The sequence below is a fragment of the Zonotrichia albicollis genome, chromosome 5, assembly GCF_047830755.1.
Source record: "Zonotrichia albicollis isolate bZonAlb1 chromosome 5, bZonAlb1.hap1, whole genome shotgun sequence".
NCBI lineage: Eukaryota > Metazoa > Chordata > Aves > Passeriformes > Passerellidae > Zonotrichia > Zonotrichia albicollis.
The window spans coordinates 22,647,794-22,663,514 of NC_133823.1; the positions used below are offsets into that span (position 1 = coordinate 22,647,794).

Below are 15,721 nucleotides of genomic sequence, written 5' to 3' on the forward strand. Positions count from 1 at the left end.
CGCTAAGTGCAATCCCAACAAGCGCTTCCTTTTAATCATTTACTTCAAGGGCTTTGCTTTTGTTATCTCGCCATCCACTTCCGATAAAACCAGTTAAGGCAGGCTCTTTTGGAGAGATCAAATTTATCGGTCAGTAGTTGAGGATCCTGTACTTTATTTCTAAATACACTTGAAAATATTTTTCTAATGGTTAAAAATTAAACCCAGATCCAACAGCTGACATTCAAAAGAATCCCAGCCAGAGGAATTTGTCTAGGAAGAGAAATAAAATTTCATCATGCGAATGCTCCCAATTTGCTTGGTTTTCTTTTGTCTCTTTTGTCTTTGTGGATCAGAGGTAAGATATGTTTTATTGTGCTAGCAGTAATTTTTTAAAACGTTTAATAAACAGTTTATTGTTATAAAAGCAAAGCCAATTGATTTTTTTTTTTAAGTTCCTTTCATAGTATTTGTGCTTCATACATTTGTTTTAGCCCAGCCTGAATGTTTGAAGTCTGTTATTTCTCTTTAATGCTTTGATTCTACCTGGGGCTTATGCAGACAGGTTTGTGGAAAAGATTTTAATCAGGATCCTATCCTAAACCAAATTTGCAAGCATGGCTTGCACCACAGAAAGGTGCTGCAATTTTCCCCACTTCCCTTTTTTGAGAAATGGGATTGCAATCTTGTGATATGGCAGCAAATTCTGCAGATTTTCTCTGGGCAGAAGTGTCCAGGAGAGCCAATCTGGGCTGGGCATTCAGCACAATCCAAGCCTTTCAGAGAAATTCTGAGATAAAAATCAGCACCTGCTGTTTCCCCTGAGGAGGAACATCTAGCACAACATGGGAGTTATGCCAAGGCGGATCTGGCTCACAGTTTGGATCCTACTGACCCAAGAACAGCAGGAAGAATTTAATAAGATTATACAGCTATGAAAAGGAGAGGTATTGGATTGAATTCTGCCCCAGCTACATCCTCCCTGACTTTACTGTGGGCAGGATTTCTTCATGAGAACTTTAAACTTCAGCTCTATTGATCCAGTTGATACAGCCAAAGCTGATAAATCACATTTGAGAACTAATGTTTTTCTCCCATTTTTACACAGAGGCCATCCATATATATTTTCCATGTTCAAAGATTCATCCTGCCCACAGATTTTAGTAAGCAAAAGCACTCAGCCAGCACTGAAGTCAGCAGAGCTGCACAAACACAGGTGCCACTCACCCAGAGGCCATGGGAGGGAGGGTCACAGTCTGTACCTGCAGTGCAGCGATGGCCAGCAGCCACCCTGCAAACCCTCTGCTGTGCAAGACACAGGAAAAACACTGATGGGGATGAGCACTTAATTTTTAGATTGCTTTTGGATACTTGTTAAGGTACTTGAGGTACTTGTAACTTGAGCAGTATGTGGACTCTGCAAAACAAATCATTAATGATAGATTCATTTGCGAGTAAGTAATTCATAAATATTTACACATTATATTGAAATCCAAAGTCAACCAGGCCAATAAAACAAATCTTAGGGAAAAAAAACCAAGTTGCTATTTTTCTCTTTCTCTGGTGCTTAAATTCCTTTATGTTTTAATCTGCTTACCATCCCATTGCTGGAACGTGTTATAAACCAGTGCCTTTAGAAATGTTTATAGTCTGCTGTGCACTTCAGCTGATGTTTGAAAAGTAAAGGGTTTAAAGTTTGTGGGAGATCAGTAAGACTGAAGATCACACCTGGTAAATAATCCAAAAAGAAAAAAAGGAGTTCAGAAAAAGTGAGAGAGACGAGGTGGCCAAAGACAAGGGAATAAACTCTATAAATGGTATTTAGGGAGTTCTGATTAGATAGGAAAAGGCTTATAAATGGACACTTTGCTGAGGTCAGTGAAGGGATCTGCAAAACTCTTGGTACAGTCCCTAATCTTGCTTTCATTTAAAATATTTTTTATAGCAGTATTTATTATTTTTTCAGCACCCTCTAATGCTGAAGAAAACCATTTTCCACAGGTTAAACCTGCCCAGCCCGCTGAGCAAGACAACTACCTCATAGAAGAATGCTTGGGCAACAAATACACCCACAAGTCCTGTAAGAAAGTTTTTTGTCAGCCATGGGAACGATGTGTGGAGGGAAAGTGCCTGTGCAAGCTCCCGTACCAGTGCCCAAAGAACGGCTCTGCAGTTTGCTCTAGCGGTGGCAAGAACTTCCGTACCTACTGCCAGCTGAAGAGCTACGAGTGCCAGCAGCCCAAAGCAAAGTTTCTGCACAGGGGAACGTGCAAGCCTGAAGGTATCCACACCTCCTTTGCCAAAATCTATCCATCAGGGGTGGCTGAGGAGATGCTTACACTATCTACAGAAAGTCTGTTCATTTTCTTGCACTAGTGACAGCATGAAACAGAAAATGAAAAGTCACTGAAAATCGGAGGTATCTGCTGATTTTCATAAAAAATAAAGTGATTGACAGGCCCAGGTCACCCTGCTGCTGGTTTTGCTACACAGACTGCTGCAGGCATTTTGCAACACAGGTAATAGAAGTAGGATGTGGCCCTCACTCCAAGTATTACTGGTTGGTTATCAAAAATCCCCTAAAGAAGGTCATTATACTAAAATGCAACCTGTTCTTGGTAGATATTCAAGTACTCTTATGGACCCATTACCCTCATTTGTCCTTAAACTGTCATAGTCTGAGAAATTAGCAGGCTCAAAGACACAAAGTCAACCCTCAGAACTAATTCAGGAATACCTGAAACCTCTGATTCCCAAACTTCTGTTCTTTCCATATAACTTTGGCTGTAAATACAAAAATAGTCCTGATTTGGTTTTGTGCTGTCTTTCCACTAGATACATTTATATAATATGATTTTGTTTGGAGATTTTTTTCATTTCTCTCTTTTTTATTTTTTAAGAAACATTTTCAGTCTCTCTGAGTCATGCAGATTCAAGTTTGCTTCGAGTAAAACCCGTGAATCACAAGGAGGACAGTTTTGTGTGTGCTAGTGAATGGACTATGAATGAAGCAAACGTGGCTTGCAGGCACCTTGGCTTTGAATTGTAAGTTTGGGCAATTTATCTCTGGATAACTGCAGGGGACATGAAAAAGTAGTGATGTCTACAGAAGTGTCAGTCACAGCCAACAGTTAAGACAGAAAACTCATAAATGATGTATTGGCTACAATATTCTGATGAAACTTCCTAAACCAACACCTGAGAGTGAAAGCCAAAACAGAGATTTCTGTGTTCTGTTACAGGCTACAGCTATACAAGCCATAACTGCTTTGCTTTAAAATAAAGATGGAGACCAATGTGGAGGTGTTCTTTCAGGCCTGTGTTAGGGAAAACGCATGGATGGACCACTCCCAAGTAGATGTGAGCAATGATCAGAGAAAGGTTTCTCAGGACAGATGACAACAGGGCACAGCTCTGTTTTGCCAATTGCATTAGCCAGACTAACAAGGAGCAGAACATGGGGTTTTTCCTTCACCCCTGCTGCCACTGCTTGCTCTGGCCCCAGGGATGGCTGAAGTCACACACAGTTTGTTCTTTTTCCTATGATCACAATGATAACCCAAGTTGTGTATTCAGTTCCTTATAGAGTTACCTCTGCATCCTGTACATAATTATTTACACTGCAATGTAACATAACTTAGGTAGTGTTGCCTTCCCAACCTTACCAGAAAAAAAAAAACCATAAAAAAGTCCCCAGAAAACTAAAGCTGCTATTGCAGTGCCTCTCTAGGTGAGAAGCAAGTGTTTCCTAGTCCTGATCAGTGTATCTTCAGATAGCAGAGAGGGGCTTGCCCTGGACAGAGCATTCAGCTGTGGAGTCTCATTGAAAGCCTCCCTAGTTACTTATTTACTTGAGCCATATTTCTTTAAGGTAGGGGACCATACACTGTTAGGAGAATACTGCTCAGGTAAAACCAAGAAAGATAAAATTTATTAATCCCAGCCTTGCAGTGGCCTGAGCTTGCTCAACATTCAGTGGTTTGGATGGGACCAAGGATAGCTGACCCCATGCAGGATGGTTCCCAAGTTATGGCTCACCCATGTCCACACAGAGACAGAGGTCTGAGCTTACAGGTTCTGCTGCACAAGGAGACTTTTCTATCCATCATGATACACAGTGACTTTAATAGACCTACATGTGCATTTGGGGACAGCAGCCTGCAAAAATTAGCACTTCTTCCAAAGTAACATCTCCTGTTTTCCCCCAGACAACTCCAGTTGCTAGTCTGCTCTTTTTCTTAGCCATGACCAAAATTCTTTGACACTGAGGAAAATCATGTAAAGTCTAAATAATAAAAGCAGTGGACAATCCATTGTGAAATTATATAATTTGTTGTTGTTATTATTATCTTCACAGAGGTGCTGAATATTACCAAGTCACTTCCAGCATCACAGAATCTGCCTTAAATTCATTAAACTGTCTGCAAATAAGTTGCAGGGGCCTAGAGACAAGTCTTGCTGAATGTCACATAGAGATGAAATCAAGAGATAGTAATGAGGGACTGGTTAGCCTGCAGTGCCATGAAAATCTCAGAGGTTAGTAGATCTTTTTAGTTTAATATCTATTTGGTGTTTTTACATTTTAAGTATATTTTAAACAATGAGGACCCAGTTTGCTGAACTCTCAGCCACAGAAAATCCACACTGAAACCTTTTGATCACTTTAAATCATCATTTTGTAGACTTTAAGACATTTGAGGCAATCTGGAGTCAAGACAGTCTTGAATTTTCAAGTTTGAAAAATCACTGCTGTCCCCAAAGTATTTTTACAGATACAAAGGAAATTAATTTCATCCTTGGTTCTCTTTGTTCCACCATCCCTTCCAAGGGTATCAAGGTATATTGTATCCCATGAATCTTACCTCTCCTGGCTTAACTGGTGAGGAGACAGGTGACAATGTGGTGCTCACTGTTTGAGGGACATCAATTAGCACACCACTAGCACCGCAGCCAGACAAGCATGACCACAGTGGGAAACTGCTGGTGTCTTCTGTGGGGTTTCAGGACTCCTCAGTTTCTCACTGTAAAGGGGGAATCAAAGCCTTGTTTAGAATTCTAACAGCTTTTCATTCCCTGTAGGGACCTTTCTTTGGCACTGGTGAGCATAGCCTGAGATGCTGTGGACTGGAGGAAGTGCTATGAATCACTTTTTTCTTACAAAAGCAGTTATTCACAGACTCTTGATGAGTTCTTTCTAGAGGAGGAACCTCCATCATCCTAATCCCTTGAATCATTTATAGTGGGTTTGAATTGATCATTTCTGGTTTAGTCCTCACCAGTCCTTTCATTAGAAGAAATTAAATTCCCTTTTGCCAGGCTACTGGCAAATTTGGAGGAAGAAAATGAGTGGTCATGCTGCAACCCTGGTGAAAAGCAACCAAAGCAATAAAAAATTCTTCCTATTTACCTGACTGGGCCCCAGCATACCTACTGCTGATGGGCCAAACTGCTGACAGAATCCAACATGCAGGCAGAGCATTTCCCTGGGCAATTATGAACCCACACCAAATTCCACACTAACTTCATTTTCATCTTGCTGCACAGTTTGTTCAGATGGGGAGTTTCACTGTGTCAACAAGAAGTGCATTTCTCTGAATAAAACCTGTGATGGGATCAATGACTGTGGAGACCTGAGTGATGAACTGTGCTGTAGAGGTAACAATTTCCTGTCAGGTGTTTCAAAATAATTTCAGCAGAAATCCACCCACAAAGAATTTTTACAGTGATGTAACAGCTAAATTCTCTTTTCCATTAAGTCACTACATTAAACAAATCTGACCATAATTTACACATAGGCAAGTGCAAAAAAGCAGGCATGAAATACCATTTTGAAGCAGACAAGTGATCTCTTGAGAATCTGGATTTCTTCAGAGAATGAGAAAATACAATGAGATCATTTAGGAGGCTGCTAAACATTGATACAAAAAATTAGTCCTTATAGCATGAAAATGTACTTTTACTTGGAAAAAACCAATAGTAATTAAACAAAGACACTGGTTTTCTAATGAACTAGCTTTAAACCAAAAAAAGATCTCCCTTAAATGTATTAATAATGCAAGATCATCCATGGAACATCTGTGATGATTTCCTGGCACGCTGCTTGTTCATGAGCAGTCACTCCTTTAGCATCTGCAATTCCAGCTGTAAAAGTTGTGATTGGAAATGAGGAATGATCTAGCATGACTTGAATGCAGGAGAATACTTTCAAAATTTGTGTTTCAGGTGCCAAATGCTAATGTAGGTTACAAATCCCATCATTATCCCTCCATAACCTCAATTTTGTAGTGTTGCAATTGTAAGTAATTTTAATGAGATAATCGTGGAAACATGGTCACAGTAATTTTAGAACAAAAATAATAAATACTTGTGATTTCATATATTTAGTGGACATGTATTTGGACTCCACATGACAAAAATAGTGCTGTTTCAGCTGAATGGGCTGAAAACAATGCTTCCTGAAATCAACATAAGTATTTAAACTGAGTTCAGTGGTCTTTGGATCATCTTGGGATATCTGGATACTTTTAGAGAACTACCTTATTTTCAGTTAGATACAAATACCTTTAAAAATAGATTGACATCAAATTTTAAATTAGCTCAAAAGACCCTACCATGAATTCATGCACTGCTTTGCTTTTGATAACATTTAAAGGGATCACAAAATTAAAAAGGAAGGGGGTTTTCAGGTTCATAATACCTGTTCAGATAACAAAGAATTTTAGAAGAGGTACGTTATTTCATCCAGTGTTCTCCTGTCAGGACTCTTGCTTCCTAACCCTGCATTTAGGCATTTAGCTCGTTTAACCAAAAATCAGCTTGGTCTCTGATTTGAGGGGTGGGATTTGGCACAAGCATCAGTTCCTCATTTCAGGTGATCAGTGATGCTGGCAAAATTGGAGATCTTTTGGCTGAGGCTGAGTGTGGACATGTTATGGATGAAACTGGTACGTAGTGACACCAAGTCTAGCAGTAGTGCAGTGGTAACAGAGATCCACATTTTTTAAATCTTATAGTTTCAAATTTTGAAGTGAGGAAAGCCAAGTATTCATTTTGTTCAGATGCACATTACTTTTGTAATCTCTTTATGAACAGGCAGGTCCTCTATAACATGGATATTTGTTTGGTTTAGATTGTAAAGAGCTGACAGTGTGAGGTTGCTGAACCAAATCATGCTGTGATTTACATTTGTAATTCCCCTGTGTTACAGAGTGCAGAGCAAACAGCTTCCACTGCCGGTCAAACATCTGTATTCCAAATAAGAGTGTCTGCAACAAAGAAACTGACTGCCTCACAGGAGAGGATGAAGCTGGAGCTATCTGTGCAGGTTCTTCTTCTTTCATTCAGCTCAATTTTAAGTAGAGGCTACACAATGAATATATACTATTTTATTTATTATGCAAGAACCGGTCTTCCCAATATTATGTTATGCATAGTAGGAAGAAAAGGTCATAGAATTTTCTCTCCTTTCTTTCTGGAAAGGCCTGACAAGAAAACTAAAGGAAGGAAGAAACATGATGTTTTTGGAAGGTTAAGGCAGATTATGTCTTTTCTTTATGTGGCCAGCTATCAAACTGGCATCCCCTAAGAAAGTGTAAGAAACAGGAATACTTTCCTCACAAATGAGGAATTCAACAAGTTAGGCAATTTCTTTTGTGCTTTTCCCCTCTCTGTTGAAAAGATTATGTTTTCTTTGAAAATTAGAATTTTTTCTTGCTCTCAAGAGACACAAAGTCTAAGGCCAAAAAAGTAAAAACTACTGGTAAATGGTAATTAGTACAGGTAAACTGAACTCCAAATGTAAACCTTACTGTCATTGACATGAGAACAGACACAATGCTCAGCTCCCATATAGGGACTGAATTCAATGGACACTTTGTTTGAATAAAAGCTGACAAACCGGATTCAGCAAGCATTTAATTTACCTCTCATGTTAAATATCCTCCCTTACCCCATTAAAGGAGACACATAGTACCCATCTGCATAATCTAAATTCGGGGGAAAAGACCAAATTAAAACCTGTTACTTAATGCTCCTTTGAGTTTTAGAAAGTTTCAAAAGGTCAGAGGGCCAGGAGAAGAAATTTTGGTTGTTTCTGGTGGAGGAGAATGGGACATCTCCCCAGAGATCACAAACAAAAAAAGGGCAGTTTCTCAGGGTTTCTTGGCAGAAGGGGTCCCTAGGCTTGGAGAGTGAGCAGATGTTGTGTAGTTATGAATGAGTATCTGCTGGCTGCTGGTCATTTGCAGGCTGAGGCAGCCAAACAGTGCCCAGCAGGAAGGGAAAGGGGAAAAGGAGGGGGAAATGGAAAGAGCAGGCACCTGGCTGGAGAGTATTGCTCTCCATGAGAACAGTATGCCCTTATGCATTTAAAATGTGTTCCATCATCGTGGCATACACACATATATTCAAGTAAATGTTTGCTGATAATTTAAATATTTTGTTAATACTACAGGCAAAGAAGAAGATGCTGAAAATAACAGTATGGACAAAGGTAAGTGTAATTAGCCCTCCAAAATCACCAGCATACCCTCTTATTAGTGACTTTCTAGCTACCAGCCAGCTGCTCAGATCTGGAACACTCAGATATTCTGACTTTGTAATTTACTAATATACACTCTGGGACTTACTGTTTGTCTCACTTTCAACTGACTTCAGGAATGCCATAATAATTCATCCTAGCTTTGGACCTACATCTGCATGCTTTGGCAACTGGTAAACTCTCAGCTTTGGCAACTGGTAAACTCTCAGCTGAGGTAAACGCTCTGCAAACCTAGGGGAACATCCTTAAAATTATTTGCCTGAATGCACGCAGCATTGAAAAATGGAGACAAGTGATGTGATGCTCAGACACAAGCAATTTTGAAAGCAAAAAGAGATGCGAATATTTTTGGTCTTTGTTTTCCTGCTATTTCAGCTACTGGCATATTCACAGTACTCAAATTTTAGCAAGAATGTATACCTGAATTCTGAAATACGTTTTTCCTTTTTGTTAAAGAAAGAAAAATGATAAAGACACTTCTTCCCCAAGTGCACTGTGGTGTTAGGAATCACACACTAACTCGACGGAAAAGAATTGTAGGTGGAGAGATTGCTGGAAAGGTAAAAAAAGCAACTTTATCAGATATGAGTTCATTCAGCATTGATTTAAATGGGCAGTATTTTCCTTCGGTTAAAGGCATGGAAATAACAAAATCAGCTACAATGCTTATGTCATGTTTTGCAGCAGTAGTGGCATTGCATTGAATGTAAGTAAAGAGAAGCACAGTTTATAAAGTAAAATATGGGCTTACAAAATTAAGCATTGAAGTACAAGTAGACACTGACAATTACTCAGAGAAATTATTCATACTACCGCCAAAAATAACAATTCCAACATAATGGAGTTAAATTCTGTGGCTTTGAAACAGAATATAACAAAAATGTATTCAAACCACGTGAGGTCCTCCATCTTTTTTTCTGACTACAAGGCGTTTCATGACTAAAAGCTGGAGGTAAAGATATATTGCACAAAGTCAGAATACTGAATAAAATTACTGAATTTTTGTATATATATCCTTTGTATCTGATGGAGCCCAATTTACAACTTCTGGATAGCAAACCTTTTATTAAAATCAGATGTTTTTCTCTTTATGCCCTAAAAGTTGTACAATTGTAATGATTTCTCATTATTTGTGTTTGTTGATTGAATAGGGTGAATTTCCTTGGCAAGTGGCAATTAAAGACACCAGCAATGAAGGTTCCACAGTGTTCTGTGGAGGGGTTTATATTGGTGGCTGTTGGGTTCTGACTGCTGCTCACTGTGTCAGGTAAAAACAATTCATTCTGAAATTCTTTCTGCAAGGCAGAAAAATGGATTTGGATATTACTGCCCTTCTCAGCTATGTGTTTGTTAATTTCCATTTGTCTGTTGAATAGATCAGTTTAAAACACTGACTCACCCACATTAAAGATGAGGAAGATTCAGAGAAAACAGAGGGTTTTGGCAGTGAATAGAAAGATAAAAAGCCAACTATGAGTTTGAAGAGACATGGCATACTTCAGTCAGATGGCAGCAGGCAGGAAAGGTTCATTGTAACCACTCTGCTTGAAGTTAAATACAACAGATCTCTTCTCCATGTCTACCTTGTGGAAGTCCAGGATCTGTTCCCAGAGAATGTCCCTGGGATTATATATTCCCCAGAACAAGCCAAGAGCAGATGTGTAAGATTTGCCAGTCCCATCCACATCTGCTCACCTTTATCAGCAAAAGTACCTGTTTTCCGTTTGTCACAACACTAAACGGAGCCCAGTTTTAACATCATTTTTGGTATTAGTTTCAGTACTCACCATGTGTCATCTGCCTTGAATTTGCTACACTTCAGAAAAACCTGGGCATTAAGTCCAGAAAGAAAATATATGCATCTAAAATGGACTTTAATTCTATAAAAACTTCAATAAAATGCAACACTTTACAGCTCTAAACCAAATGTAAGGCTTGTGTCTATTTCATTGGTTTTTTCCAGGGCAAATCGGGTCCATCTCTACCTTGTCTGGGTTGGAATGTTGAACACAATAGCGTATGACAAAGAGATAAATACTTACAAACTAAACCAAGTGATAATTCATGAAAACTACAATGCATCAACGTACGAAAATGACATTGCTCTGCTGGAGCTGAAAGGTTCTGGGCTCGGAGAATGCTCCCTGGAAGAGACCAGCATACCTGCCTGTGTCCCCTGGTCAGAGTATATGTTTAAGACTGGTGACAGATGCAAGATTTCTGGATGGGGACTAGAGAAAGGTATTTGCTTTAGTGCTCACTTCAGGAATGTATTATTTGTATAACTCATTTCCTAATTGGGGTGAGCTTTCATTTTGAAAAGGCACAAAGCACTCAGAAGAGGCTGAGGACAGAAAATATAGGTTGTGGCTTGGCACTCAGGTAGCACTGTTGGGTTCTCTTTTCTGTACTGCTTCCTCTGCTGTTTCAGCTACTTTGTATATTGATATAGAGGACACACCTGGATGAAAACTACCCTGAAAGTAAGAAATTTTCCTTTTGTCCATCCAACAGTTCTGTCAGCTGTGAAGACATGTAACAGATGTTGTTTGGTAGCTCACAGGGGCCCGCAGTCACGCCTGTCCTCTGCCCCCTTCCCAACAGGATGTGAGCTGCAGCCAGCAGTCATGAAACTCAGCACATCCTGTCTCTGCCATGTTGGGTTCAGCCCACAGAAGCTTGCACAGAGACAAATATAATCGTACTTTCAAAGATTTGGGAAGCATTTGTCTTGTATGACAGTGTTACAGCATGGTGTTGGAGCTACCACATACTGGTTGGGAGGTTTCTCCTCTCCATACTGAGTAGCATCCACCCAGCAAATGCAAAGTTGGGAATTGCTAGCAAACAGAGCATCTGTTTAGACTTGTGAATCCATACCTTGCTCATATTTTCAGTAACTGCTCCATAAAGATAGAGCAGAGTTGGAAAAAAGGTAATAAGGATGAATCACAGCCACATCTCCAGTTCACAAAAATCAATGTACCCATTTCCAAGGTCCTGGAAACCTTCATGTGGAAAACACAGGAAAAAAGCCCTGAGGAACACAAGGAAATGGAAAGGGTGAAAAATGGCACAAAATCTGCTTTTATTTTGAAATATATGGTCAATGCAGTGTAATTCATATGGGGTAAATATCAGTGACAGTTTAAGGTTTCTGGTTTATAATACTGAAGATAGTATATTCTGTAAATAAGTAAATAACTAACTTTCAAATTATTATATTAAATGTGTCTAATGTGTACTTGTAATTTTAAATTTTGATTTTTTTTTTCTAGGTTACACAAAACAATTTATCCTCAAGTGGGGAAATGTTAATTTATTTCACAATTGTTCTGAATTGTATCCAGGACGATTTTTTAAAAAAATGGCATGTGCAGGTAAGCATCCATTTTCTTACTATAATTTCTCTACCATCAAGCTCTCAGTTTAGACCAGACCTACTGGCTAGGAACCTTCTAGACTTAAGAAAGACAATAAATAAACTGCCACAACATCACTGTTGGCTACATGCCAGCCACTGAGTCTGTGGCATCCACCATTATACACCTATTTGTAAACAAATAGGTGTATAATAGCATGATGAGTTTCTGTGATTATTTGGGCAATTTTCTGCATGTAATTTGAGTTATATTTTCTAAATACAAAAGCACTTTACAGCCTACTGAACCACCTGCCTTTATTGTATTTGATTCTGATTCAGCAACATATTTAAGCAAATGCCTGTCCTAGAACTCACACCCCTGTTGAGTAGAATTCATCTGCTTGGACATTTGCCTCTACCACAGTGCATGCCAGGAAAATACAAATAATTTTCAAACTTAGATCAGTCTGTCCAGGAAACTGGTTGCTACTCCTAGTATTAAAATGAGGATTTTTGAATATACATTTATTGCTTCTCAAGTGACAAAAAGTGTTGCAAAATACATGACTAAAAGAGCAGTGAGTATTCAACTCACAAGACAGATAGTTTCAACTGTTTATTAAATCAAAAAGTGAAGGCAATCTTTAAACAAACTACTCAATGAGAAAATTAAAACCAGATATAAAAGCAAAATGATTTTTGATAAATTCAGGATGTCAACTGTAAGACACTGGGTTTATTTACTGCACCAGTTCTAAAACTTATCTCCCTTTTCTTCAATATATTTCATGTCATCATATTTTACCATGAGGGGACAATGACAGTACCACATGAGACACATTCAGAAAGGGGATGCAAATAAAAACTTCAAAATAAAGGACTGGTATTCACAGGAGTTAGTAATACAAGCAAGTATTAATTAGACTGATTAAAGGCAATAAATTCTTGTTTCATAGGATTAGTAATCCTAACTCTGAACAATTTACATAACTCTTTCTCAGTAAGGTACAGATTCAAGAAAGAGCTTTTTGAAAGCTTGGGGACTTGTGCTTTGTCTTTGTGCTTCTATCATACTAGGACAGTCAGTCAAGCAGGAAAGTGTAGTAAGGGTGTTAGAAATTAATTAACTTTTACTAAGTATATAGGAAAAAACCATAAATCATATTCTAGCTCTATAGCAACATTTCTGCTTATATCACATCCATCATGATTCATTTTTTTTCATTAACATTGTGTTTGCTGACCTGCAAATGAGTAGGTTTGTGAACACTGGAGCATAAAGGGCACTGGATCCTGCACACCTGTGCCTCAGAGCTGCTGCACTACCTGGTGTTTCTAAAGGTCCTCACTGAGACCAACCATGCAGGGGGGGCACTGAGAGACAGCTGCTCTCCCTCCCATCCCAGGATTCATCTGCCCACCTGTTTTCATAAAGCTGGTAAAGAGAACTGAAGAGATGACACTGGACAATGGATTACTGGGTAGAGAGGACACCAAAGGCAGACACACAGGCATACACACATTATGGTATCTTCACTTCCAAAGGAATCAGTGCACAAATCTTTACACCTCGTTCCATTTTTATGGGCTACTTTTTACAGTAGGCAATGTGGCTGAATTCCTGTCTATTGCACTGCGTAAAACAAGACTGATGAAAAAGCAAATGGGAATTTGGGCCAGCCACAAGTATACAGATAAGCCCTGCACTTGAAATGAGAAGTAAAAGACCTGAAGAGGTTCAGAATCTTCTTTACTGCTGACCATCAGGCAAACACCTGTCAGGAAGCGACACAGACCTGAAAAATCTCCTGAGCTCTGCCTCGTGCGCCAGCTTGTACCTTCACTTACTTTTGCTTTTTATTTCCTCCTCAGGTACTTATGATGGCTCCACAGACAGCTGCAAAGGTGATTCAGGAGGGCCCCTGGTGTGCTTTGATGCAGAAGACGTGGCCTACGTGTGGGGCATTGTGAGCTGGGGTGAGAACTGTGGCGAGGCTGGTCACCCTGGCGTGTACACACAGGTTGCCAGCTATTATGACTGGATTAGCCACCATGTATCAAGGGGGCTCATTTCACGGTACAATATCTGAAGCTCAGAAAATTCAATGCTTCCTGCATATCACCTATGTAAAAATAGTCCTTTTCTACAATCAGCTGTCACATAACTTAGCAACAATCAGTACAAATCTTCCAGGAATGCATTTTGAAAATTCTTAACACTCTCTGAATATCGCATTTTTGCAGAGCCTGTGGGAAAAGAATTTTACAGGCACAAGTCCACTGCAAAGGTCTCTAATAAAAGCAGATATTAAAATATTTTTTTCTTGTAATATTATTTTTTTCCACTTTTACCATTGCATTTCAGTTGTTGTTTATTTAGCTAAAAGGGATAATGATACTGGAAGCAGTGGTTGGAAAATGACTGCACTGGCAAGTGAACTTCACAGAAAGGACAGCAGCCAGCCTGCTTAAAAGAACTTGCATCATCTCGAGGTCTAAGTCACCAGAAATCCTCAGCAGGCTGCCTGGCTTGGCACTTTAGGTTTATTGCAGAAGAAGACTTCAGTCCACCTATTAATCAACAGATTGCCTATGACCATGAGATTTGTTGCAATGCAACAATTGCTCAAATAATAAATATCCTTGATAGTTTTTCCATCTACAAACTCAGACAATTACTATCTAGTCAATATACATCATCTGATCATCTAGCCTGGGGCAATTTTTGTAGTTCTTAAGTTTTATTAATTTAACAGCAGCTGGTCACAAACAACAAAGGAATTTTGAAACTTAAATATTCAACTTAAATCAATAGCATCTTGACATCTTAAGATCTCTATGTATGTATTTATATTTCAGGTATCCAACAAAATCTCAACACCAGAGTTTTACTCTACACACTATCACACACTCTATGTGCATCTGTATTCTTATATACATACATTTTATATAGCAATATAAACATGTAAAAAGACAATACCTTATACACATAGATTTAATTCTACAAAACCATGTAGCAGACACAAAGTTAGACTTCTTGCTGTCATAAAGAAAACATCAGGCTATACACAATACCTTCTCATTCAGCAAGAGCTGCTCACAAAAAGTGTGCACAAATTCTTTTTGAAGCAGTAGAATTTGATTTGTGGATTAGTACCCTCAACACAAAGCTCACATAGCTCCAGCCAGTTGTATGAAAATGATCAATAGCTTTAGAACATTTTTCACTGTATTCTGATGACAAATACTTTCAATATCTATTTCACTTTATTTCTCTAAATTATCCTGCTGAATAAATTGCATATGTTCACACAACACAGTTGTTGTGGTGCTATTTCTTCTATAATTCGGCACAGTCTGACAACAACAATTTTTACATTTTTATTGACTTTTCTTCATCTTCCAGACTTGTAAAAACCCCACATCAGCATGACTGTGGTGTAAAGACACCATCGGTCACCAAAATAACTAAAGTAAGGGCATGAATTCTTTCTCTTAACAAACACACACACCCTCAACAAAGTTTGCTATTTAGGAAAGCTTTTAAGCACATTCCTACACAGAAATTATTTTGCTGAATCAGGGTCTTGGTAAAGAAATCCTAAAAAGGGAAACACTGGAGAGATGTACAAAGAGCTCCCTCTTTTGTCTGACTTAATTTTTGTGTGAAAAACTTTTGCCATCAATTTCATTAGGTAAGTACACATTATATTAAATGCTGAGGTTGCCAATTAAAATAAAATAAAATAAAATAAAATAGTAGAATATGTGTCTTTATGCCCTGTCTGTTCTGAAAGTCTCTCGGTTCTCTTTCCATTTCTGGTTCTTCTTTACATTTA

General features: G+C 38.7%; 1 protein-coding gene across 1 annotated transcript; it reads left to right on the plus strand.

Moving 5' to 3' along the window:
• Positions 1 to 95: 95 nt before the first annotated feature.
• Positions 96 to 15,650, plus strand: CFI (complement factor I). Its single transcript, XM_074541035.1, has 12 exons — positions 96 to 337; positions 1,981 to 2,260; positions 2,880 to 3,024; positions 4,337 to 4,515; positions 5,524 to 5,634; positions 7,187 to 7,303; positions 8,432 to 8,470; positions 8,975 to 9,078; positions 9,670 to 9,785; positions 10,482 to 10,759; positions 11,797 to 11,898; positions 13,755 to 15,650. The coding sequence occupies exons 1-12, from the start codon at positions 278 to 280 to the stop codon at positions 13,970 to 13,972; spliced, it is 1,749 nt and encodes a 582-aa protein (XP_074397136.1). The 5' UTR covers positions 96 to 277; the 3' UTR covers positions 13,973 to 15,650.
• Positions 15,651 to 15,721: the final 71 nt, after the last annotated feature.